The sequence below is a fragment of the Microcaecilia unicolor genome, chromosome 6, assembly GCF_901765095.1.
Source record: "Microcaecilia unicolor chromosome 6, aMicUni1.1, whole genome shotgun sequence".
Lineage (NCBI taxonomy): Eukaryota > Metazoa > Chordata > Amphibia > Gymnophiona > Siphonopidae > Microcaecilia > Microcaecilia unicolor.
This window is the reverse complement of record NC_044036.1, coordinates 218,709,074-218,736,491: the sequence shown is the minus strand read 5'-3', so window position 1 is coordinate 218,736,491 and position 27,418 is coordinate 218,709,074. Positions and strand designations below refer to the sequence as shown.

Here is a 27,418-nt window from a genome sequence, read left to right as displayed (position 1 = left end):
GGAGTGAAGGTATCGGGTGCAAGGGGTCAGCCAGGGCTGGGGATTAGTACGCCTTATGGGATGGGAGATGGATGGTGCAAGGGCGTCCAGAGCAGAGGAGAGAGTGGCATTGTAAGTGGAGACAGCCTTGTCAACAGACTCGGAGGACAAGATGGAAGGGAGGAGATCAGAGATACTAGAGGATAAGGTGGGAGGATCGACAGCCTGGAGATTCCTGGAAGTAGTGGTAAGTGTTGGGCGGGACTGAGGGGGAGGGTGATGAAGTGTGAAGGTGATCAGGTATGGGCATAGTTTGACTGTTTCATTTGGGGGGGCAAAGGATGGGGCAGAGCATATTAGCATATTCATTTGCATGCATATATATATATATATATATATATGCAAATGAATATGCTAATATGGAGGAAGGAAGGAAGGGAAAAAGAGCTGGCTTTTTTTGGGAATAACCATAATGAATATGTATGAGATATGCGTGAAAAGGCAGAACTGTAATTACACCAGGCTCTAAAACACCAATACACTACCTCATGAAAAAAAAGCAAAACAAAAAGGGCTGCAAATTCTACACGCTAGCAGAATACTGCACCTTGATCACACATGAAAAACACATGACACAACAGACATGACACAAGGAACTAGAAATCAAAAAATATGAATACAAAAATACTGAACTGGAAAGTTAACTCAAGACGTCAAACTTAGCATGCAGCAATACCAGAAAAATTGAAACTTACATGCAAAATATCACAGATGCACATTTCAAAAAGCTGACATATTCCAAATAATTCTGAATAAAATACTTTTTTCTACCTTTGTTGTCTGATCATTTAGTTTTTCTATTCGCTTTGGTTCCAGTGTCTTCTGTTTTATGCAGTGTCTTCTTTCCATTTGATATTTTTTCTCTCATCATGTCCACCATCCTCCTGTGTCCTTATGCGTCCTGTCTACCATCTGTAGCCCTGTCCCTATCCTTCCTCGAGTTTCAGTATCTGCCCTCAACGTGTTCCAAACCAGCCCTTAAACTCATCAGTTATCCTTCCATCCATATCCAGCATTTCTCCTCACTTCCCTCCATCCATGTCCAGCATGTCTCCTCTCTCCCCTCCCTCCATCCATATCCAGCATTTCTCCTCACTCCCCTCCATCCATGTCCAGCTACTTCCTGTCTTCCCTCCCCTCCATCTATGTCCAGCATGTCTCCTCTCTCCCTTCCCCTCCATCCATGTGCATCTCCTTCCTTTGTCTTTCCTTCCCTCCATCCTTGTCCAACATTTCTCCTCTCTTCCCTGCCCTCCACTCCATCCATGCCCAGCATGTCTCCTCTCTTCCCTCCCCTCCATCAATCCATGTCCAGCACCTCTCCATTCTCCCCTGCCCTCACCTCCATCCATCCATATCCAGCAAATTTCCTCTTTCCCCTCCATCCATCCATGTCCAGCAATTCTCCTCCTTCCCCTGCTATCTGCTCCATGTCCAGCAATTTCTATTCTCTCCCTGCCCTCCTCTCCATTCATCCATGTCCTGCAACTCTTCATTCTCCCCTGCCTTCTCCTCCATCCATTTCCAGCAAATTTCCTCTCTCCCCTGTCCCCTCCATCAATCCCTGTTGTCCAGCAATTCTCCTCTCTCCCCTGCCCATCCTGTTTCTTTTCATCCCCTTTCTCTTTCTATCCAGCGCCTCCCCCACCTCTCTCCCCCTTCGCAGCATCTCCCATCTCTCTCTTTCTCTCTCCTACTGGCTTAGATTTGAAGATGGCCAGAGATGGAGCTTGACGTACCGGCTCAGGAAGTCTATTCCAGGCATATGGTGAAGCAAGAGCTAAATATTAACACTTCATAAGTGCTAACTCTGCCCCTGGAATGCTCACTACTTATGAATATCAGCTGAATATTCATTTCCTGCCCAGGACAAGTGATTTAAACAGCCGAGCTTGTATATTCACTGCTATACAGATAGGTGGTGGGGAGGCTAAGTAAGCTCCTATTTTATAAAAGCTACAAATAAATCGTGACTGTACAGTATGCCCGTACAGGTATATATTATAAACACACATAAATTGTGACGCCTGCCTATACTCACATCACATAAAAGTACATGCATGCTTATTCTATCATATACACACGAAAAACACTTCATAAAGTTATCCCCTATACATAAAGAGTAGTTATAACATTTAATTTAGGTTTGTTTTGAGCTTATTTTCCTTTCTTTCTTTTATTTAATTTATTAAATGATCACAACAAAGAAGGCGATACAAAAATACCATAAACTCAAGAATTCATGGATCCTCTGTGCTAGAACGTTCAAACACCTTCTTATAACAGAAACATGAACTGTTCCCCCCACCCTTATAATTCTGAACATCCTCTTTGCCCTTCCTCTCCAACTTTTTTGAGCTAATTTAAACCACACAAGGTTAAAGGCTAAATGCTGCCACGGTAGTTAGATTCTATCCAGCGTCTCCCTCCCCCCTCGCAGTATCTCCCAAGAATGACAACGTGGATGCAGCAGCTCACTGGAGTGAACGGCAACGGCTGCGCGGGGGAGTGGAAATTGAGATTAACCAAATGGCTTCCTTACTTACAGTGTGGACTAGATAGGCTGGCTGGCTCACTCCACTCCCAAAGTTGCAGCGGTGAACGGGCGGGTGCCGGGCGGGAAAGCAGCAAGCAGCCAGGCTCGACTCTGTTCTTTGCTTCCTGCCCTCTCTGCGTCCCGCTTTCCTCTAATGTCATTTCCTTTCGGGCGGGCGGGACGCTGAGAAGGCAGGAAGCGAAGGACGGAGTCGAGCCTGGCTGCTTGCTGCTTTTTCGCCCGCCCGTTCGCCGCTGTGGGCAAAAAGATTAAGTCGTCATTGTCGTTTGGGGGGGCATTGCCCCCCTCGCCCCCCCCAGTCTACGCCCATGTGATCAGGTGATGGTCAGAGAGAGGAAGAGCTGAGGCACAGAAATTTGAGGGTGAGTAGGTAGAGGAGAGGACGAGATCAAGACAGTGGCCAGATTGGTGAGTAGGGGTGGTGGAGCTCAGCTGGAGGTTGAAGGAGGATGTCCGAGTGAGGAACTGAGAAGCGTATGAGTCTGATGGGTTATCAGTGTGTATGTTAGTCTCCAAGAATGAGGGATGGGGATGAGGGCTCAAGAAAAACAGAGAGCCATGCATCGAAGTCGGTAAGGAAGGAGAGGAGGGACATCAGGGGGGTGGTAAATGACTGCAACTCTGAGTGGCATCGGGTAGAATAGACGGATGGAGTGAACTTCAAAGGATGAAAAGCAGTGAGACTGCGGTATGAGGAGAGGTTGAAAGCTGCAGGAAGGGCGAAAGTAGTAACCCGACGCGGCCAACTGGGCGGGGAGAATGGGAGAAAAGATAATCTCCATGGCATAGGGCCACGACTGAGGCAGAGTCAGGGGAGAGCCAGGTTTCAGTTAGGGCGAGCAGTTGAAGGGAACAGGAGATGAAGAGATCATGGGTGAAGGAAAGTTTGTTGCAAACAGAGCGGGCATTCCACAGGGCACATGAGAAGGGGGGGGGGAGGAGGGGAATAGAGATGAGATTGGAGACATCCCGGAAACGTTTGCATGGATAAGACGAGGACGGGTGTGGGGGACCTGGATTGGGATTGATGTTTTCGGCAGATAGCAGGAGAAGGAGCAAAAGAGTGCGGAGGAGGGTAGGGGAGGTAGGGCGACGAAGGCGATGAAGACGGGGTGCGCTTAGGAGGAATGGGGATGGGTTAATGGCAGGAAGGAAGTGATGAAGGTGGTTTTGCTCCTCGGTAGTGGCCCAAGGGCTCACAAACCCAGTTCCAGCTTTGTAAACGTGACAGTTTCATCACAATAGAGTAGTCCTCTGTACGCACCCTAAGTTCCTGCCGAATTTGGTGTCGGGTGTTCCATCTAAACTAGTCGATTGTCTGGACAACATTCTTTCCCCATCCTCATGCCCACCCTGGCAAAAGCAGCTTGCAAACCTTGGACTGCAAGAGAGCGTTGGCCTTTTACATGGAGCGGACAAAGCCCTTCAGACAGTCCGTCCAGTTGTTTCTTTTGATCCCAACAGGAGGGGAGTTGCCATCGGTAAACGCACCATTTCCAGTTGGCTAGCAGGTTGCATTTCCTTTGCTTATGCCCAAGCTGGGCTGACTTTAGAGGGTCATGTCACAGCTCATAATGTTAGAGCCATGGCTGGGTCAGTGGCCCACATAGCCTCCATTGAAGAGATTTGCAAAGCTGCGATGTGGTCTTCAGTCCACACATTCACATCTCATTACTGCCTTGAGCAGGATACCCAACGTGACAGTTGATTTGGACAGTCAGTGTTTCAGAATCTGTTTGGGGTGTAGAATCCAACTCCACCCTCCTAGGCCCGTTTTATTCTGTTCCAGGCTGCACTTTCAGCTAGATTTTATATAGTTACAGGTTAATCGGCTTTCAGTCTTCACCGTTGCGAGGCCCAATTGACCACTGTTTGTTGTTTTGAGTGAGCCTGGATGCTAGGGATTCCCCACTTGTGAGAATGTAAGCCAGCTTGGCCTCGGAGAAAATGAAGATACTTATCTGTAGCAGGTATTCTCCGAGGACAGCAGGCTTCACATTCTCACAGTCCTGCCCACCTCCCCTTGTTGTTTTTTCTTCATATTTTGTTTTTTTTTATGCTATTTTATTAAACTGAGGACATGCGGATGAGCTTCGGGCAGGAAGGCACTCTGCACATGCGCTGTGGGACGCGGCACACGCCCCAAAAGGGTCTTGAATTTTTTTCTGTGCTGGCTAACGTAACGAATCCCGGGCGATGTAGATCTACCTACTTGTGAGAATGTGAAACCTGCTATCCTCAGAGAATACCTGCTACAAGTAAGTATCTTCGCTTTTTCTGCAGCAGCAAGAGGAGGAGGAGGAGGAGCAACTTGACAATTTAACCGGTGCTGCAGGTTTGGAGAGGGGGCCTGAGTCATTTTTCTCTTGATACTCCTCAAGTTGTGATTTTTGTGTTCTTTTCTTTCAGCTTACCCCAGCAGACAGCCACTCCCTCACAGATTTCAGCAGTGAGCCAGCTCTGTACTTCTGATGGGTGAGGGACCTGCCTGCATGGTCTTTCTGTGACTTCCTCCCCCAGAGGTTTCCTGCACTCCTGATGCCTGGTGCTGCTCAGTACTAGCATCTGCTTATCGTATACACTCCATGGGGTTGGGGAGAGGGGGCAGTGATAAGTTTGGATGATAATCCGAAGCCTCTGGCTCCTTGAACATTAGAAGTAAACTATCTGTATTCACTGAGATCTTTGGCTGCTGTGTTTCAGATGCTGGATTCCCTCCTATCGAAAGTATGGACACTGCTGCCAACCAAACTCTGTGCCATGGGACTTTCACTCTAGGCCTGAGATTAAGTTGTAATGGTTCCACTCTCTTTTATCTTTCATGGTGGAACCTACTGGAGCATGCAGTGGGAAGTAGTATGGGCTAGATTCCCACATTCCTTGGGCTTTTGTATTCTCTAATTGCATCTCAGGACATGGTGACAGTTAAATACACAGCATGCCTTTATGTGAAATAGCTCTGTACTGGCACCAGGAACCACGATTCTAAGCACTGGACACACAGCACATTTATTGTATTCTTGGGTGAATGTATGCACTTCATTTTTTGTCACTTGTTCTTCATGTAGTGAAGGTTTGGCTGGGTTTTGTTCAGTTGCTGTAACAGTCTTTGGTTTAAAAAGCGAGAGCATGAGGTGAGTAGGCTGTGTGTGAGGTTCTGACATGAAATTTAGGTTAATTATTGTTGTCTTCTGTTGGACAAACTCGCTCCCCTTCTGTAGATTTTGGTCCATATGAGGAGGAAGAGAAGAGGAGAGTCAATGATTTTGTGATACTGCCTTGGTGCTTTGCTGAGCTTGGCTTGAGAGTGTTCCTGAAACAGGATCATTAGTTCAGTGTGATCTGTGTCATCTTGTTCTATGGTGAAAGAACAACACTGGGATTTCTACAATGCTTATATTAGTGGAGGCTAGCAACAATCCCCCTGTCAGCTGCCCCCTCCCACACAAAAAAAAGAAATAAATCTTAAATGTGTTTTTTTTTCAGTACTACAAGTGTGTGTATAAAGAAATCTATTGCAATGTATCTTAACTGCACATTGATAGCAGAATAAGCTACATTTCTTGCTGTGTCCATTGATAACACTCATCACTTCCAGTATAGGGATTAAGAATCAAACCTGATTATTACTGTGTGCATGGTCCAGGGGTGTGTGCTGTAAGTCATAACAGCACTTTATTAAGGGGCATTTGCTACATATGAGGCCATGCAGCGAGCTTTAGGACGAGGGGTGGGGAAAACTGATCTGTATTCCTACATCATTTCTTAGCACATTGCAACAATTATGTGTAGCTTCCAGGCCCAGTGCTAGTTTTATGCAGGCCAATAAGATTGAGTATATTTCTTAATGACCCTTGTTGAATAGTTTGGTTCCAAATTCAGCCCCATAGGTAGAATAATATTTGCCCTCTTAATGCTGCCCTTACACAGCTGGGAGGCAGCAACCCTCTGCATATCTTGGTTCAATTCCATATAGGTTTAATGCTTTTGCTGAAATACTTACTCTTAATTATAAACCTCATGGTAACAGGCAGTAACACTGGGGACAGGTTTCCTGCAATCTGATTTACTGGTGACTGACCATTTGCTTACCATAAAGGACCATGGGCGTGAACAAAATGTCATAACAGTTCTGCCAGTCTTTTAGAGAGTGCCAATGTTCTGCCACAGGCCCACAGCAGCACCACTGATTGGGGAGCAATTCAGAACCACATTTGGGATAAAACAATAGCTTATTTTCTAAATTAAAATTGTTGTTGGGAGATTGCTAATCAAAAGACAATCCAGGTTTAGGCTTCACATGAAATTCCCCATTTGAGCACTTTATTTCTTACTGTAAGAAGTTAAAAAAAATCATAATTTATACCTATTTTATCAAACATTTCTGCTTGGCTAGAGAGCTGGCATTCATCAGCGGGCTGCTCTTCCTGTGATACAGGTGGGCATATTTTAGGAAAGTGTGCAGTTGGGTGGGATCTGCATATTGCTTTGTTAGGAATACATTGGAACTGGTAGGTATGTGCCCTCTAGAAGCAGGACTCCATATGCTGAGGATTAAGTTCTAAGTGAAACATAACCTGGCAAGCTTCTGTGAAGCTGAAAGCTTGCTGATGAAGAATTCAGCTGGGTGCAAATTTGAGGCCATGTCGCTGGGGATCTGGTTCCTGTGCTTTCTGCTGCATACATTTTCCATTTTGTCTCTATTGGGGAATTTTACTCATGATGGGGACTTTATGGGCGCAATTAATTGCTGCCTTTAGGGATAGACTGTATGTTTCTGTATTTTGCACTTGATTTAGTAATAAGTTTTCTAAGAGAACAGTTAATAGATGAGGGGGCAGAAACTTGCTAGGATGCTCAGCAAATTTCCTGCTGCCTTTGGATGGCATGGCCAAATTCTGCTGTACTCCATTAAATTGTAAAGGTGACCTGAACTGTTCATATATGTTTCTTTCTTTTGTCCTAATGTGTCTGTGCTCTTGGGATATCCTGGCTCCAGATTAGTTTGGTTATTTCTGCTAGATCAGCTCCGTTATTGCTGTAGGTAATTGCTGTGTGTCTTTCACATCAGCAGTTGCTGTATCTAGTAGACTTGCTGCATTTCCCATACTGCAGTGATTTCCCAAAGCTGTCCTGGAAGAATTCCCTATCCAGGATATCTGTAATGAATATTTATGAGAGAAATTTGTATGCATTGCCTCTTGCCTGCAATTTTCATCTCATTTAGATTGATTGTAGATGCCCTGAAAACCAGACTGGGTAGGCACCCTAGGACCAGTTTGGGAACCACTGTCCTGCTAGCCTCTCTTTCCTGCACAGTTTCTCAACTCCATTGATGATGTTATTCTGTATATGTTTGTAGCAGTGGTTTTCAGACCTGTCCTGGGGTAGCACCAGTCACTTATGTTTCTGGGATGAGTGTACATGAGACAAATTTGAATCGAGTAGAGAGAGATTTAAAAATACACTACCTCATGTGCATTATTTATTGTGAATATCCTGAAAACCTGACTAGTTGATGTTCCCCAGGAAACGTTTGTGAAACATTATTCTGCATTCTTGCTCAGACTGGTCCTTTAGCATTCCCTCTCTTCAGTCAATCAAGTTTTCAGGATCTCTGTAATAAATGAGAGAGAGATGTGCATGCAGTGCTTACAAATATCTCTTGCATATTTATTACTGCTGCACTTAAAGTAACCACTATCCGCTCTTAAACTGCTATTCAAAAAACTTTATTACACTATTAAAGTGCTCCAGTACAAAATACAACTCCCTTTATAAAACCCCAAACCCTCTCCACTGTGCTGTCATATCATTCACAACACACAGCTCATGAAAATTAGTACTCTAGCATGTGGATATTTAGCTGCAGAACCATAACCATCAGCTCAACATAGAATCTTAACTCGGGAGATTGTAGAGTAATCCTACTGTATATCAGTCATCAAGTCTTCAATGCTGGAACTGATGTGGCTCACATATTTTTGCATAATAATTCTTGCAACACAAAGTTCAATCAAGATCCAGAACTGTGCTTGGTTTGACAAACTGTCAGTAAGTAAAAGATAATTCCTTCTTGCAGCACATAATACAACAGGCTGCCAAACTTGTATATCAGTCCTCTTCCTCGCTTTAGCTGTTAAAGGAATTCAACATCCTCAAGCACACAAATCGTCAGCACCCAACACAAATTTGTGTTTCGCAGAATCGCGTCTTCAGGGGCAGTGACTAAAACACAAATTACAGTGAGTTGAGAATTTACTTATAAAAAATACATGCATCTTTCAAAACTACAATTCTGATAACACATAATATAGTTAACATACCCTTCAAAACTTTAACTTTAACACCGCCCCTGAAGATGCGATTCTGTGTTATCGTTATGCAACAATATGTGAACCACATCAGTTCCAGCACTGAAGACTTGATGACTGATATATAGTAGGATTACTCTACAATCTCCTGAGTTAAGATTCTATGTTGAGCTGATGGTTAAGGTTCTGCAGCTAAACATCCATTGGAGCACTTTAATAGTATAATAAAGGTTTTTGAATAGCAGTTTAAGAGCGGATAGTGGTTCTTTAAGTGCAGCATTACTTAAATTGTAATTAGGCTACTCATATTTGTTAGGATGCATATTTATTAGAGATATCCTGAAGTGGACCCTGGGGCAAGTTTAAGCACTTCTGGAGATAACAAAGACTAGAAGGAGTAATATATGCATACAGCTGTTGAGTGATATCCAGTGTTTACTACAGGGGTAATGAACTGAGATTTGATCATATAGCAGAAAAGGCAGTTTTACCAGAGATCTTGGAAAAGAATGTGTAAAAGTTTAGAAACTGTCTTGGACACTGTCTTGCTGATTTCACCTTGGTGTCTTGAGTTTTTTTCATTATAGTTTAATATATAAAACTTTCATATTTTGTAACTGGATAGAGAATTTTAGTCAAACAATATTTTCAATAAATATTTTCACTGCAGAATAATCCTATCTGGTGTTTGATTTTGGATGGTACAATTATGATTTTTGAGTTTTCAGTACATTTTGTCCACACAGGACCTGTTTTTCATTGTGCATCAGAAACTGATCCGGATATGCCTCTTATTGGTGAACAGCTCTTATTAGGTGCCCAGACGGAAAGAAAGCATCTGATGATTAAAGGTCCTCACGGTGGCCATAGAGCTAAAGGCAGTGTGCAAAATCCAATAATACAAACTACAAATTAATACAGAGAAACCAGCTATTGTCATAGTAATTCCCTGGAAGGAAAGGTTGGTAAAAGCTTGTATTTAGGGGGCCAAATGGCGTGTGGACTTTTAGGAAGCGCTCCAAACCTTTTTTTTAAACCCTGCTAAGCTAACTGCTTTTACCACATTCTCTGCCAACAAATTCCAGATCTTAATTGCACGTTGAGTGAAGCAATATTTTCTACGATTTGTTTTAAATTTACTACTTCATGCCCCCCAGTCCTAGTATTTTTGGAAAGAGTAAACAAATTATTCATGTCTACGCGTTCCACTTCACTCATTTTATAGATCTCTATCATATCTCCCTTGGCCGTCTTTTCTCCAAGCTGAAGAGCACTAGCTGCTTTAGCCTTTCCTCATAGGGCAGTTGTCCTATCCCCTTTATCATTTTCTTATCCCTTCTCTGTACCTTTTCTAATTCTACTATATCTTTTTTGAGATGTGGTGACCAGAATTGAAATCAATATTCGAGGTGCGGTCGCATCATAGAGTGATACAAAGGCATTATAATGGCCTCATTTTTGTTTTCCATTCCTTTCCAAATAATACCTAACATTCTGTTTGCTTTCTTAGCCGCCGCCACTGCACACTGAGCAGAGGGTTTCAACATATCGTCAACAATGACACCTAGATCCCTTTTCTGGTTAGTGACTCCTAATGTGGAACCTTGCAATACATAGCTATAATTTGGGTTCCTCATTTCCACATACATCACTTTGCACTTGCTCACATTAAACATCATCTGCCATTTGGATACCCAGTCTCGTAAGGTCCTCTTATAATTTTTCACAACCCTCTTGCGATTTAACAACTTTGAATAACTTTGTGTCATCAGCAAATTTAATTACCTCCCTAGTTACTCCCAGCTCTAGATCATTTATAAATATGTTTACAAGCAGTGGTCCCAGCACAGACCCCTGTGGAACCCCACTATCTACCCTTCTCCATTGAGAATACTCACCATTTAACCCTACTCTTTCTTTTCTATCTTTTAACCAGTTTTTATGTTTCAACTGTTTTTATTATGAAAGAAATCAACACATCCACAGCTTGTTGGCATTATATAACTAATACAAGCATTTTCTGTTCCTCAATTATCTTGTAATAACATAATAAAACAATATTTATCTTACACAATGGTGGTATGTTGCCTTTCTTCATTTTTATAACCTTTAACCATTAGTTCTCTTTTCTTATTCCCTCCCCCCTTTACCCCCCCCCCTTTTTCCCCTTCTTCTTCTTAATCTCCTCTGCAACCCTCTGCAATCTCTATTCATTCTGATATCTTATAGAATTCATTCATAAAGTATTGATGATCAAACTCCTTCCCTGTTGCGACATCTGTTCCAAATAACACCCCCATATTCTAAGAAATTGCTTTTTTCTTTTTTCATTTCCTTTAGCCTCTTTTGCTTCCCATACCAATAATTGGTGTACTTGGTTCCGCCAATGCCAGAAATTTGGCGGGTTATGCGCCGTCCAGTGTTGCATAATACATTTCCTAGCTATCGGACACAATTTACGTCGTAACAACATTTTATCCACATTTAAATTCGGTCTTGTCTCTTTCATGTCTAATATTAGTTGTAACGGATTCATTGCCACTCTGCTACACAACACTCCTGCAAGATAAGTAGTTATTTGTCTCCAATATCTTTGTATAAATACACAGGTCCACATCGCATGATATATGGAGTTCTCAACACTATTACATTTTAAGCATAGAGCTGTTTCAATTCTCCCTGATTTATACAGTTGAATCTGAGTAAAATATGCCCTATGTATCATTCTAAATGCACATTCTCTATAATCCATTCCTCCAATTAAATTTGGAATGCTTTTAATTTGTGCTACTATATCCCATGCTTGCAGTTCTTTTCCTATATCCTTTTCCCATTTCTGTCTTAACAGAGTCATGTCCTTTTCAGGGGTTATGCTCCACACTTTCTGATACAGTTGCGATATAGTAGGGGCATTTTCTGTAATTTCCTCAAAGAAATTGAGAATTTTGTTACCTGTCCTAAGTTTAAGTGTTTCTTTATTTAGCTTTTGTATATAATGTTGGAGTTGATAATATGCGTAAGTATCATGCCAACTCACTTCCTCATGGTTTAGCAGCCGCGGCAATGGTTTGATATCCCCATTGTTTTCTAACACATCTGTCAGAGTTGTCACACCCACGTTTCCCCATTCATTAAAAGTTTTATTCTCTATTCCTGGTTTAAAATTTGGATTCCCTCTAATACTTAATAGCTCCGTTATCCTTGGGTCTCCCCCTAATAATGTGCTTATAAATTTCCACACCTCCCTCACAGGTTTAAGTAAAGTGTTGTGTCTAAATTCATGGGGAGTTTCAATATGTCGCATATGTAGTAAAGTAACAAAATGATATGGACTAAACAATGCATCTTCTATCTCTATTGGTGTGTGATCATCTGTTTGGAATAATCTATCCCTCACTAGTCGCAGTAGACATGCCATATTATAATATTTAATATTAGGAATTCCCAACCCCCCATGCTTCCATCCTCCCAGCATGTATTTTTGTTGTATTTTAGCTTTTTTTTTGGCCCAACAAAATCTAAACATTATTCGGTACAAACTTCTGATATCTTTCTGCAATAAAGCTATAGGTAAAATCTGCAAAATATATAACCATCTCGGCAATATCACCATTTAAGTAAATTGATTCTCCCTATCATCGAAAGTGTTAACATGCCCCATGAGTCTAGTTGTTGCTTAGTTTGTTCCAGTAATTTCTCAATGTTTAGTTGATATAGCTCTTTTGGTGTAGCTGGTAGTTGTATACCTAAGTATCGAAAGGATTTATGTGCTCGTTTCAATGGGAAATCTCTCCCCCACAATTTATGTATGTCCACATTAATCTGTAACGCTTCTGACTTATCAATATTCAGTTTGAATCCCGAATAGTCTCCATATTCTTTAAAAATTTGCAAAAGATTCGCTAAAGTATCTTTCGGTTTCGTAATTATCATTAACAAGTCATCCGCAAACGCGGCTATCTTAAATTCTTGTCTTTTGATTTTTACCCCTTTGATTGCTGCACATTCATGGATATCTCTTATTAATGGATCTAGTTGAAGCGCAAAAAGTAAGAGTGACAAAGGACAGCCTTGTCTGGTGCCTCTACTAATCTGAATTTCCTCCGTAACATTTCCATTCACCAACACCTGTGCCCTTGGTTTATGATATAGTGCTCTAATCGCCTGCACAAAAGTGCCATTAAACCCATATTTTTCTAGCACCGAGTACAGAAAGGGCCATTCCACTCTGTCAAATGCCTTTTCTGCATCAAAACTTATCATCAAAGCTTGCTCTTTGGAATGACCTAGGCTTTCTAGGGTGGCCAAGATATTCCGCAAATTTTTTGTAGTTGATCTCCCTTGAACAAATCCGACTTGTGCTGGATGTATAATTTGAGGTAATATCCCCCCTAATCTTTTGGCCAATATTTTTGCAAATAATTTTGCTTCTTGATTTATTAGGGAGATGGGGTCTATAAGATGCAACCAGCTGCTCATCCCGTTGGGGTTTAGGAAATACTACTATCCTAGCTAGATTCATATTATCTGATAATGTGCCCTTCTCTAGCCATTCATTAAATACCTCAGTCAGAGTAGGTATAATCGAGTCCCCCATCAACTTATAAAATTCCGCTTTATATCCGTCTGGACCTGATGCTTTCCCTAATTTACTCTGTTTAATTGCCCACCCAACCTCTTCCGTGCTGATTATAGCATTGAGCCTCTGTCTGTCTTCATTTTGCAGTTTCGGAATTTGACTACCCTCCATATAAGATTCCCCTTGTAATTCATCTTGATCTGATCCCTTATAAAGCTCCTGGTAAAAATTTTGAAAAGCTTGTCTAATTTCTTTATTGGAATGAATGAGAGTCCCATTCTTATTTCTCAAAGTTGTTATATTTCGGGAAGCAAACTTAGGTGCTATAAGCTGCGCTAGATATTTGCCCCCCTTGTTCCCATGCTTATAGAGCTGGAAACGATAATAGGCCTGAGATTTCACCTCTCTCTCATGTATTTTAGTATTTAAAGTGGTTTGTATAGCCAAGATCTCTTGTCTAATGCTATTATTGGGTTTCAGACCATACTGTCGGTTTAGCTTACCTAATAATTGTTCAAGCCTCATTATTTCTCTATCTCTCATTCGTTTATATTGCACTACATAGCTTATTATTTCACCTCTCAGCACAGCCTTCGCCGCTTCCCAATAAGTACTGGTCTCAGTAACAGAGCCCTCATTGAAATGTTTAAATTCTGCCCATTTGTCTTGTATATGCTCCCCAAATCGTGTATCTTTCATTAAATATGTGGGAAACGTCCAGCTTTTCAACATGTCTTCACCTTCCCCTCCCTTCCATGTCATTCCGACCACCGAGTGATCCGATATGACACAGGGATCTATGTGTGCCTCAGTAATATCTGTTAATACATTGCGAGATACAAGCAAATAATCAATTCTGGATGATGTCCCATGTGCTCTAGACTGATGTGTATATTCTTTATTCAATGGATGCAACGTACGCCAGACATCTATTATATCTAGCATTTTACATAAATCCGGTAAACCCCTAGTATCTATTTTCCTCGCTTCTTTTGGTGGGTGTGTTCTATCCATAATCGGATCCCAAGTCATATTAAAGTCTCCTCCCAGTATTAGGGGCAGATTCCCTAACTGAGTAATTTGTGCTAACAATTTCTTATAGAATTTTAAATCCAATACATTAGGGGCATATATACTTCCCAAAATTATATTTTCATTATTAATGTTTACTATACTTAATATGAATCTACCCTCCGGATCTGAAATCGTTTTACCTACTTTATATGTTAGCCCTTTCTGAAAAAGTATGGCTACTCCCCCTTTCCGACCCACTGCCGCAGCCGCTACACACTCCACTACCCACCATTTAGTCAATTTAGCATGTTCTACTGTTGATAAATGTGTTTCTTGGAGCATTACAATATCTGCTTTTATACGGTTAAGATGCCGCAAGATTTTTGATCTCTTAATGGGGGAGTGTATTCCCCCCACATTCCAGGATATTACCTTAATTGATCATCTCTTATATATTGATTTCCCATCATCTGATCAACTTGTATCTCTAAGAGTAGCCAGCCCAGCCTCCAGCCACTCCTGTTCTGATACCATACTCTCGGTGTCACTAGTATATGATTCTGAGGTTTACATTGACTTGTTCCTCTCCTCCTCCCTTCTTTAAATTGCAGTCTCTTAGTTAATTGCTCCTTTAACTCCCCCCTCCCCCCATCCCCCCCCATTAACCCTCTTCTTCCCATAGGAAGCAGGTCATTGACGACGCTTCTCCTCCCATTATCTGTATCCGTCCCTTCTTTCCACATGTTTCTTTTAATGAGATATTACATGTTTGAGCGGTCATATCACACTCCCAACATTCAATCTCTCATCACATTGTTTGTGAATTTTATCATTCTCTACTGTAGTGAGACATTATCAATTATTTGTCTTATAACGTTCCACTACTATCAAGATCTTTCAAATTAGTGCTCTAATATTTAACTAATTTCCGATCACACCATGTAAACTGCCCAACTTCTTTAAATTCTAATAACGGATGCATTAACTTACAACAATTTGTATTATCTATTACATCATTCCCTCATGATATCCAGCATTCTTGTTAAACTTTCATATTCATGTTGTCCCTCATCTTACTTATATATTAATTGGCCCACCGCTTCTCTAGTAGACTCAATCATTTAGCAAAGGCAATTATGAATTGTCTTGTTTCTGCGACGCATTCTTTACAATTTCAAGACTCCAGCCTCTCTTCCATCTGCTGCACAAACAGTTTTGCTTCTTCCACCGTAGCAAATAATTTCGTGCCCGATGAATGAATGACTCTCAACTTCGCTGGGTATAATAGCGCGAACTTAATCTTCTTATTCACCAACATTGAGCAAACCGGCGAAAACTTTTTTCTTTGCGCCGCTACCGCCGCTGAATAGTCTTGGAAACAAAGAACTTTGCGATTTCCACTGTATAGTTCTTTTCCATTGCGTAGCGCCTGCAAAATTGCATTCTTGTGATTGAAATTAAGAATTTTGCAAATGACTACACGTGGTCTTCCCTCCGTTCCGTTCTTCGGCCCTAGTCGGTGTGCTGGCTCAATTCTTAGCGGCCCCAACGTTTCCGGCAGCTCTAGTTCCGCTGTGAACCATGTTTCAAGGTATTTGCTAAGTTCACGGTCTCGTCCTTCAATCAATCCCACTATCCGTAGATTGTTCCTCCTCGACCTATTTTCTAGGTCTTCAAGTTTATCATCATAGGAGGTAATTATTTTTCTTAGTTGGGTGATCTCCGTTTCTAGGACACTGACTCGATCTTCGGTATCACTGGCCCTCTGCTGGTATTGCGCCATATCCGCTTGTATTTGATTTTTCTCCGAGGACAAGCAGGCTGCTTGTTCTCACGACTGGGTTGACGTCCGCGGCAGCCCCCACCAACCGGAAGAAGCTTCGCGGGACGGTCGGCACGCAGGCCACGCCCACCGCGCATGCGCGGCCGCCTTCCCGCCCGTGCGCGACCGCTCCCGCCAGTTACTTTTTTCCCGCGACTGAGAGAGTGGTGCGTTTGCCTCTCTCTCTGTTCAGCCGCCGGATTTTCGACCGCGTTTACGCGGATCGTCGCTTGGACCGTTCGGTTCCCTCTGTTTTTTGTTTTTAAAAAAAAAAAAAAAAAAAAAAAGAAATTTTTTTTTGCGCGTGTGGAGCACGCGCTCCCCCTTTTCCCTCGCTTTCTAGCGGGGACGCCACGTTGCGGCCTAGTGGCCGCTCGGTCGGTTGATTTTTTCGTGGTGTGATTTTAGCCACCATTGCCGACTTTGACTTCGCCGACGCGATTTTTCCGTCGATGTCCTCGAAGGTCCCGAGTGGTTTTAAAAAGTGTGGTCGCTGCGGCCGGCCGATCTCGCAGACCGACACCCACGCTTGGTGCCTCCAGTGCCTCGGGCCGGAGCACAATCTCAAGTCGTGCGCTTTGTGTCTCGGTCTCCGGAAACGGACTCAGGTTGCGAGGCAAGTTCTGCGGGACCGTCTTTTTGGAACTTGCGCCGGCCCCTCGACGTCGACCTCGACGGCATCGGTATCGAAGGCCGGTTCTTCGGTACCGGTATCGATGCCCGAGACATCGGCACCGATGGCAGCGACCCCAGGAGAACAGGTCCCGTTGGCCCGCCGGTCCGCCGGTGAGAGTGGGGTTGAGAGGCCGCGTGGGCAGTCGGCCCCGGTCACTCCCTCAACTCGTGAGCCACGGGACCGAACCCTGTCGGACCCGGTACCTCGAGACCGAGGGGGATCGACCTCCTCCTCCTCCATGCCCTCCGGCACCGGTGACGTGCACCGGAAAAAAGATAAGAAGCGCCGTCACCGGGAGCCCTCGGTGCACCCTGAAGAGGAGTCGACGCCGAAGCGTCATCGCAGAGAGGAGAGATCTCCGTCGGTGGTGGAGGTACCGACGCGTCGGGGTTCCGGCACCTCGGTGCCGTCTCCTGGCCCCCAGCAGCTTCTGGCACCGACACCCTTACCGGCCCCACCGCCTTTCCCGGCAGCGGGCCTGGACGAGTGCCTCAGAGCCATCCTTCCGGGGATCCTGGAAGGGCTGATGCGCCAGGCTGTGCCGGCGTCGGGGGTGCTTGCGCCCCCGGCGCCGATGACTGTGGCGCCGGCGAGCTCTAGCCCGGCGCCGGGGCTATTGACACCGCCGCCGCTTGCGGTGCCGGTCTCGACCGCCACGCAGGTGGAGTCCCCGTCGACGTCGATGGAGGGAGCTCCGTCCCCGCCGGCGCGGGAGTCCACCGCTCGACGACACCGAGACCTTGGTGCCTCGACGTCGAGCCGGGCCCGGTACTGGACTCAGCTACATGAGCTAATGTCCGATACCGAGGATGAGGACTCGTGGGGGGAAGAGGAGGACCCGAGATATTTCTCCTCAGAGGAGTCTACGGGCCTTCCCTCGGACCCCACGCCGTCACCGGAGAGGAAGCTCTCACCTCCTGAGAGTCTCTCCTTTGCCTCCTTTGTGCGGGATATGTCTATAAGCATTCCCTTTCCCGTGGTCTCTGTGGAAGAGCCGAGGGCCGAGATGCTCGAGGTCCTCGACTATCCATCACCACCTAGAGAGTCCTCCACGGTACCGCTGCACAATGTCCTGAAGGGAGACGCTGCTTCGGAACTGGGTGCGACCACTAACTAACCCCACCATTCCCAAGAAAGCAGAGTCCCAGTACAGGATCCACTCTGACCCAGAGCTCATGCGGCCCCAGTTGCCCCATGACTCAGCGGTCGTGGATTCTGCTCTCAAGAGGGCACGGAGTTCGAGGGATACCGCCTCGGCGCCCCCGGGGCGGGAGTCTCGCACTCTGGACTCATTTGGGAGGAAGGCCTACCAATCCTCCATGCTCGTGACCCGCATCCAATCTTACCTGCTCTATATGAGCATCCACATGCGGACCAATGTGCAACAGCTGGCGGACCTGGTCGATAAGCTCCCGCCGGAGCAGTCCAGGCCTTATCAGGAGGTGGTCAGGCAGCTGAAGGCGTGCAGAAAGTTCCTGTCCAGGGGGATTTTTGACACCTGTGACGTGGCATCTCGTGCTGCGGCCCAAGGTATAGTGATGCGCAGGCTCTCATGGCTGCGTGCCTCTGACCTGGACAACCTCACCCAGCAGAGACTGGCTGACGTCCCTTGCCGGGGGGATAATATTTTTGGCGAGAAGGTCGAGCAGATGGTTGACCAACTGCATCAGCGGGAAACCGCTCTCGACAAGCTCTCCCACCGGGCGCCTTCAGCACCCGCCCCCGCGGGCGGGCGTTTTTTCCCGGGCTCGGCAGGCTGCACCCTATTCTTTTGCGAAGCGTAGGTACAACCAGCCGGCCCGAAGGCCTCGTCAGGCACAGGGACAGCCCCAGCGCGCTCGTTCCCGTCAACAGCGTGCGCCTAAGCAGCCCCCTGCGCCTCCACAGCAAAAGCCAGGGACGGGCTTTTGACTGGATCCATGGGAACATAGCCGCCCTACAAGTGCCCGTACCGGACGACCTGCCGGTCGGAGGGAGGTTAAAATTCTTTCACCAAAGGTGGCCTCTCATAACCTCCGACCAGTGGGTTCTCCAAATAGTGCGGTACGGATACGCCCTGAATTTGGCCTCCCTGCCTCCAAATTGTCCCCCGGGAGCTCAGTCTTTCAGCTCCCATCACAAGCAGGTACTTGCAGAGGAACTCTCCGCCCTTCTCAGCGCCAATGCGGTCGAGCCCGTACCACCCGGGCAGGAAGGGCAGGGATTCTATTCCAGGTACTTCCTTGTGGAAAAGAAAACAGGGGGGATGCGTCCCATCCTAGACCTGAGAGGCCTGAACAAATTCCTGGTCAAAGAAAAGTTCAGGATGCTTTCCTTGGGCACCCTTCTGCCAATGATTCAGAAAAACGATTGGCTATGTTCCCTGGATTTAAAGGACGCATACACTCACATCCCGATACTGCCAGCTCACAGACAGTATCTCAGATTCCGCCTGGGCGCACGGCATTTTCAGTATTGTGTGCTGCCCTTTGGGCTCGCCTCTGCCCCACGAGTGTTTACAAAGTGCCTCGTGGTGGTAGCGGCCTACCTACGCAAGCTGGGAGTGCACGTGTTCCCATATCTCGACGATTGGCTGGTCAAGAACACCTCGGAGGCCGGAGCCCTCCGGTCCATGCAGTGCACTATTCAACTTCTGGAGCTGCTGGGGTTTGTGATAAATTACCCAAAGTCCCATCTCCAGCCAACTCAGTCTCTGGAATTCATAGGAGCGCTGCTGAATTCCCAGACGGCTCAGGCCTACCTTCCCGAAGCGAGGGCCACCAATCTCTTGGCCCTGGCTTCGCAGACCAGAGCGTCTCAGCAGATCACAGCTCGGCAGATGTTGAGACTTCTGGGTCATATGGCCTCCACAGTTCATGTGACTCCCATGGCTCGTCTTCACATGAGATCTGCTCAATGGACCCTAGCTTCCCAGTGGTTTCAAGCCACCGGGAATCTAGAGGATGTCATCCGCCTCTCCACCAGTTGCCGCACTTCACTGCTCTGGTGGACCATACGGACCAATTTGACCCTGGGACGTCCATTCCAAATTCCGCAGCCCACGAAAGTGCTGACGACGGATGCATCTCGCCTGGGGTGGGGAGCCCATGTCGATGGGCTTCACACCCAGGGTCTGTGGTCCCTCCAGGAAAAGGATCTGCAGATCAACCTCCTGGAGCTCCGAGCGATCTGGAACGCACTGAAGGCTTTCAGAGATCGGCTGTCCTGCCAAATTATCCAAATTCGGACAGACAATCAGGTTGCAATGTATTACGTCAACAAGCAGGGGGGCACCGGATCTCGCCCCCTGTGTCAGGAAGCCGTCGGTATGTGGCGTTGGGCGTGTCGGTTCGGCATGCTTCTCCAAGCCACGTACCTGGCAGGCGTAAACAACAGTCTGGCCGACAGACTGAGCAGAGTCATGCAACCACACGAGTGGTCGCTCCATTCCAGAGTGGTACGCAAGATCTTCCGAGAGTGGGGCACCCCCTCGGTGGATCTTTTCGCCTCTCAGACCAACCACAAGCTGCCTCTGTTCTGTTCCAGACTTCAGACACACGGCAGGCTAGCGTCAGATGCCTTTCTCCTTCATTGGGGGACCGGCCTCCTGTATGCTTATCCTCCCATACCTTTGGTGGGGAAGACCTTACTGAAGCTCAAGCAAGACCGCGGCACCATGATTCTGATAGCGCCCTTTTGGCCCCGTCAGATCTGGTTCCCTCTTCTTCTGGAGTTGTCCTCCGAAGAACCGTGGAGATTGGAGTGTTTTCCGACTCTCATTTTGCAGAACGACGGAGCGTTGCTGCACCCCAACCTTCAATCCCTGGCTCTCACGGCCTGGATGTTGAGGGCGTAGACTTCGCTGCGTTGGGTCTGTCTGAGGGTGTCTCCCGGGTCTTGCTTGCCTCTAGGAAGGATTCCACTAAAAAGAGTTACTTTTTCAAGTGGAGGAGGTTTGTCGTTTGGTGTGAGAGCAAGGCCCTAGAACCTCGTTCTTGCCCTGCACAGAACCTGCTTGAATACCTTCTGCACTTATCAGAGTCTGGCCTCAAGACCAACTCAGTAAGGAATCACCTTAGTGCGATTAGTGCTTACCATTATCGTGTGGAAGGTAAAGCCATCTCTGGAGAGCCTTTAGTCGTTCGATTCATGAGAGGCTTGCTTTTGTCAAAGCCCCCTATCAAGCCTCCTACTGTGTCATGGGATCTCAACGTCGTCCTCACCCAGCTGATGAAACCTCCTTTTGAGCCACTGAATACCTGCCATCTGAAGTACTTGACCTGGAAGGTCATTTTCTTGGTGGCAGTTACTTCAGCTCGTAGGGTCAGTGAGCTTCAAGCCCTAGTAGCTCATGCTCCATATACTAAATTTCATCACAACAGAGTAGTGCTCCGCACTCACCCAAAGTTCCTGCCGAAGGTGGTGTCGGAGTTCCATCTTAACCAGTCAATTGTCTTGCCAACATTCTTCCCCAGGCCGCATACCCGCCCTGCTGAACGTCAGTTGCACACATTGGACTGCAAGAGAGCATTGGCCTTCTACTTGGAGCGGACACAGCCCAACAGACAGTCCGCCCAATTGTTTATTTCTTTCGACCCTAACAGGCTAGGGGTCGCTGTCGGGAAACGCACCATCTCCAATTGGCTAGCAGATTGCATTTCCTTCACTTACGCCCAGGCTGGGCTGACTCTTGAGGGTCATGTCACGGCTCATAGTGTCAGAGCCATGGCAGCGTCGGTGGCCCACTTGAAGTCAGCCACTATTGAAGAGATCTGCAAGGCTGCGACGTGGTCATCTGTCCACACATTCACATCTCATTACTGCCTCCAGCAGGATACCCGACGCGACAGTCGGTTCGGGCAGTCGGTGTTGCAGAATCTGTTTGGGGTGTAAATCCAACTCCACCCTCCAGGACCCGAATTTATTCTGGTCAGGCTGCACTCTCAGTTAGTTGTTCTTCGTAGGTCAATTTCTGTTGTACCCTCGCCGTTGCGAGGTTCAATTGACCCGGGTTATTGTTTTGAGTGAGCCTGAGAGCTAAGGATACCCCAGTCGTGAGAACAAGCAGCCTGCTTGTCCTCGGAGAAAGGGTATGATACATACCTGTAGCAGTTGTTCTCCGAGGACAGCAGGCTGATTGTTCTCACCTACCCTCCCTCCTCCCCTTTGGAGTTGTGTGTTTCATATTTTATTGCTTGTCATTCAACTGGCGGGAGCGGTCGCGCACAGGCGGGAAGGCGGCCGCGCATGCGCGGTGGGCGTGGCCTGCGTGCCGACCGTCCCGCGAAGCTTCTTCCGGTTGGTGGGGGCTGCCGCGGACGTCAACCCAGTCGTGAGAACAATCAGCCTGCTGTCCTCGGAGAACAACTGCTACAGGTATGTATCATACCCTATACTGTTGTTGAGAGTTTCCAGTTTAATGTCCAGTGAATTCAATTTTTTATCCAGTATTACCTCTAGGGCTTGTGTGACTTCTCCCACAATTTCGGCGGCCCAGGCGGATCCCACCGCCGAAGTTCCCGGGCTCGCCGGCGCCGCCATTTTGTCTTCAGCGGAGCGAATCTTTTCTTTCTCTTTTCTTGTATTTTTTGTCGCCATTACCGGTTCTTTCTCCGCTCGTTATGTGCTCTATCGATTCTGCAAGTACTTTCTCTCAATGTATAAGGCTCTTCTGCGGAAATTGTTTTGCCCCGATTTTTGAGGAGTAAGCAGGAGCGATCTTCCTAGCGTCCACTCCCGCTCATCGCGTCACGTGACCCCCCCCTTAACCAGTTTTTAATCCACAATAGAACACTATCTTCTATCCATGACTCTCCAATTTCCTCTAGAGTCTTTTATGAGGTACTTTGTCAAATTCCTTTTGAAAATCCAGATAGAATATCAACTGGCTCACCTCTAGCCATATGTTTGTTCACCCCCTTCAAAGAAATGTAATAGATTAGTGAGGCAAGATTTCCCATTGTAGCATGATATGAGGAATTTTCAAAGTTATTGATTTTGCTGGAATCAGATACAAATGTGTATATATATAAAATATACAGCTGCAAAGACTTATTGGAGCAGTATCAGATAAAATGGTCTGATTTTCACCTTCCCCCTGGAGACTACTGATAACAAAAGCTAGCCAGGTGGATACTTACAGTTAATCACCACATCTCCAAAGAACAAAACTCTGCATATTGAGAGCAATCAAAAAGATTGGATGAAACAGACACTGACTCAGAGGGCTAGATGCACTAAAGTTAGCGAGCCAACAACATGGGTTTTAAACTGGTTCTAGCTAGTTTATCGTGCAAGTAGTAAACCGGGACATGCACAAAAGGGCATTGTCCGGTCACGGTAGCAGCTAACAAAAACTGAATGCAGATGAGCAAATTAGTGTTATAGAAATCGTATTGTAATGAGATGCACTACAGTTTTCTGATCCCCTTACTGTGGAAAACCTAACGGGAGGTCTGCACCTCTCATTGGGGCTGCTGGGAGGGAATTGGAAGGAAAAAAAAAAGTGCTCGTCAGGGACATCCTTCTAAAGTGCCTAACATGGATGTCCTTCACTCACAAAACAAAAAAAGGACGTCCATGACGAGTACTTGGACGTTTGCAGCTTGCATCAGGCAATTAGGAAGGATTCAACAAAAAAAAAAAAAAGGACGTCCCTGTTTTTCTTACTTGCCTGAACTGACCACAACCACAGTTCTCTCAACAGTCCTCTCCAGGGTTATTTTCAGCTTCCGCCCCCCCCCTCCCCCCCCCCCCCCACACACACACACAGGATCTGGACGTGCAAGGACATCCAAATCAAAACGTTTTGGACATCCTTTGCTCCTGGTCTCTCTCAGCCAATCACAGCGCGTTTAGCTGTTACCAATATCAGCTAAATGCGCTGTGATTGGCTGAGAGAGACCTGGAGGGAGGGACGTCCAAAAAGTTTTGATATGGACATCCTCGCATGTCTCGATCCTGTGGGGGGGGGGGGGGGGGACGCAAGCTGAAAACAACCTTGGAGGGGACTATTGAGAGAACTGTGGTTGTGGTCAGTTCAGGCAGGTAAGAAAAACAGGGACGTCCTTTTTTTTTTTTTTTTCCCAAAGTCCTTCCTAATTGCCTGATGTAAGCTGCAAACGTCCAAGTGCTCATCAGGGATGTCCTTTTTTTGTTTTGTGAGTGAAGTACGTCCATGTTAGGCACTTTAGAAGGACATCAGTTCAGGCAGGTAAGAAAAACACGTCCAAGAAGGACGACCATCACAAAAGCTACAGGAAGACGTCCAGCTCGTGTTAGGCACTTGGACGTCCCTGACGAGCACTTGGATGTTTGTTTGTTTTTTTTGTCAGATTCCTTCCTAGTTGCCTGATGTAAGCCTGCCTTTACTACTACTACTTATCATTTCTATAGCGCTACTAGATGTACGCAGCGCTGTACGCTTGAACATGAAGAGACAGTCCCTGCTCGACAGAGCTTACAATCTAATTAGGACAGACAAACAGGACAAACAAGATAAGGGAATATTAAGGTGAGGATGATAAAATAATGGTTTTGAACAAGTGAATAAGGGTTAGGAGTTAAAAGCAGCATCAAAAAGGTGGGCTTTTAGCTTAGATTTGAAGATGGCCAGAGATGGAGCTTGACGTACTGGCTCAGAAAGTCTATTCCAGGCATATGGTGCAGCAAGATAAAAGGAACGGAGTCTGGAGTTAGTGGTGGAGGAGAAGGGTGCAGATAAGAGAGATTTACCCAGTGAACAGAGTTCCCGGGGAGGAGTGTAGGGAGAGATGAGAGTGGAGAGGTACTGAGGAGCTGCAGAGTAAATGCACTTATAGGTCAATAAGAGGAGTTTGAACTGTATGGGGAAATGGATAGGAAGCCAGTTAAGTGACTTGAGGAGAGGGCTAATATGAGCATAACGACCCTGGCGGAATATTAGTCGTGCAGCAGAAGTTTGAACAGATTGAAGAGGAGAGAGATGGCTAAGTGGGAGACCTGTGAGAAGCAAGTTGCAATAGTCTAAGCGAGAGGTGATAAGAGCGTGGATGAGGGTTCTGGTAGTGTGCTCAGAAAGGAAAGGGCGAATTTTGCTGATGATATAGAGAAAGAAACGACAGGTTTTAGCAGTCTGTTGAATATGTGCAGAGAAGGAGAGGGAGGAGTCGAAGATGACCCCAAGGTTACAAGCTGATGAGACAGGAAGGATGAGAGTGTTATCCACAGAAATAGAGAATGGGGGCGGAGGAGAGGTTGGTTTAGGGGGAAAGATAAGAAGCTCAGTCTTGGTCATGTTTAGTTTCAGATGGCGCTGAGACATCCAGGCAGCAATGTCAGACAGGCAGGCTGATACTTTGGCCTGGGTTTCGGCTGAGATTTCTGGTGTGGAGAGGTAGATCTGGGAGTCATTAGCGTAAAGATGATACTGAATACCATGGGATGAGATCAGAGTACCAAGGGAAGAAGTATAGATGGAGAAGAGAAGAGGTCCCAGGACAGATCCCTGAGGTACCAACTGACAGTGGGATAGAAGTAGAAGAGGATCCACTAGAGTATACACTAAAGGTATGCTGGGAGAGATAAGAAGAAAACCAGGAAAGAACAGAGCCCTGAAATCCAAGTAAGGACAAGCGTATCAAGGAGCAGGCTGTGATCAACAGTGTCAAAAGCAGCAGATAGATTGAGAAGGATGAGGATAGAATAGAGACCTTTGGATCTGGCTAGGAACAGATCATTGGAGACTTTAGCAAGCGTTGATTCAGTTGAATGAAGGGGGCGAAAGCCAGATTGAAGTGGATCAAGAATAGCTTGAGATGAAAGAAAATCAAGGCAACAGCGGTGAACAGCACGTTCAAGTATCTTGGATAGGAAAGGGAGGAGGGAGATGGGGCGATAGTTGGAAGGACAGGTAAGGTCCAATTAAGGTTTTTTTAAGGAGTGGTGTGACTACGGCATGTTTGAAGGCATCAGGAACAGTTGCAGTGGACAGTGAAAGATTGAGGATATGACAGATAAATGGGATGACAGTAGGAGAGATAGTGTTAAGTAGATGGGTGGGAATAGGATCAGAGGAACAGGTAGGTAGTTTTGAGGAGGAAAGAAGATGTGTAGTTTCCTCTTCAGTGATTTCAGAAAAGGAAGAAAAGGAGGCGGGGTTGGAGGGTTGAGAGAATGGACTAAGGGAAGGAGAGGTGGAGGTGACCTGGTTGAGAATTCAAGTTTAATCTTGTGAACCTTATCATGAAAGAACTCAGCCAGAGTCTGGGGGGAAAGTGAAGGGGGGGTTGGAGGTGAAGGCACTTTGAGGAGAAAGTTCAGTGTGACATTCTTGGAAATGTTACACAAGCGAAGAGCAGCAGCACTTAAATTCTTTTCAGCACTCTTTCTCTTCTGAGGTTTCAGGCTGCTGACAAGTTTCCTGCTCGTCAGGGACGTCCTTTTTTTTTTCCATTGGTTTTTTTTTTTTTGAGTGAAGGACGTCCTTGGCATGTGAGTCTGCAACGATTATGGGGACAACTTGGGGTTTCGTTTTTTTGAGTGATGGATGTCCTTGGCATGCGCAGAGCAGCCAGCATAACGCTTGGCTGCTCTGCGCATGCTTGACCGGCCAACTGGCTTCTGAGGGAATAGAGAATGCAAGTAAGCTACAACGAGCAGCTCATTTGCATTCCATTTCCTTGATGCATGGCCATTCCCTACCGATTCGCTATGGAATCGGTAAGGGAAGGGCTCTTCCGAGGACCTTAGTGCATCTGGCCCAGAGACTGAAAATCCCATCTACCTACCTAATCTAACAAAAGAAAGCCTAATTCTGTCACTACCAGCAGATGTCCAGGCAGAAACTCTTATGATATCATTAAAACATGTGACCAGTTACCATACTCCATCTCAAAACTAGATGGAACTAGTTTTCAGCTATCATTGGATCAAATACATTCCACCTGACTTTGGCCTATGGTCCAACAAGAAATTATAAAACCCTGGAATATTCTCAGTTCACATTCTTCCCTCTCTGCTGCTTCCTGATCTGCACCTCTGTGGATCTTCACTGAATCCCTGGGCCTTGCTGGACTTCACACACATCCAAGATAAGGCTTTCTCCAGGCTCCAGCAACAACTCTGCAACAAAAAGACTTCTTTTCTAGCAAGGACCTCCATCACTCCAACCAGCAGCCTCCACCAAAGTGAGGTACTATTAATACAGCGTAATTTATAATTCAGACTTTCTAATCTTGTAGCACATTTCCCTTGTGTAAGATCCCTAAAAACTGCCTCTTAACATTATTGCATTACCTGTATTGTAAATAAACCTTTTAATGTTAAATATCTGGTCTTTATGTTCTGAGCACATGTCCTTAAACCTTACAGTGCAGGTTAATGTAATTCCCCAAATATGTATCCTTTCATTCTCCTTTTCCCCTTCTTTTTTACATCTTCACTAAATCTGTGTTGGCTT

At 45.8% G+C, this 27,418-nt stretch overlaps 1 protein-coding gene across 2 annotated transcripts in view; it reads left to right on the top strand.

Annotated features, from left to right (window-relative positions):
* TPRN (taperin) overlaps positions 1-9,574 on the top strand; it is a 207,917-nt gene extending 198,343 nt beyond the window's left edge. Inside the window, exon 4 of one of the 2 annotated variants that reach the window (XM_030206212.1) lies at positions 5,006-9,574. In XM_030206212.1, the coding sequence (XP_030062072.1) occupies positions 5,006-5,068 (63 nt within the window). In that variant the 3' untranslated portion in view covers positions 5,069-9,574. The remainder of the gene's footprint in view (positions 1-5,005) is intronic. The other variant, XM_030206213.1, reaches the window with a different exon arrangement.
* Positions 9,575-27,418: the final 17,844 nt, after the last annotated feature.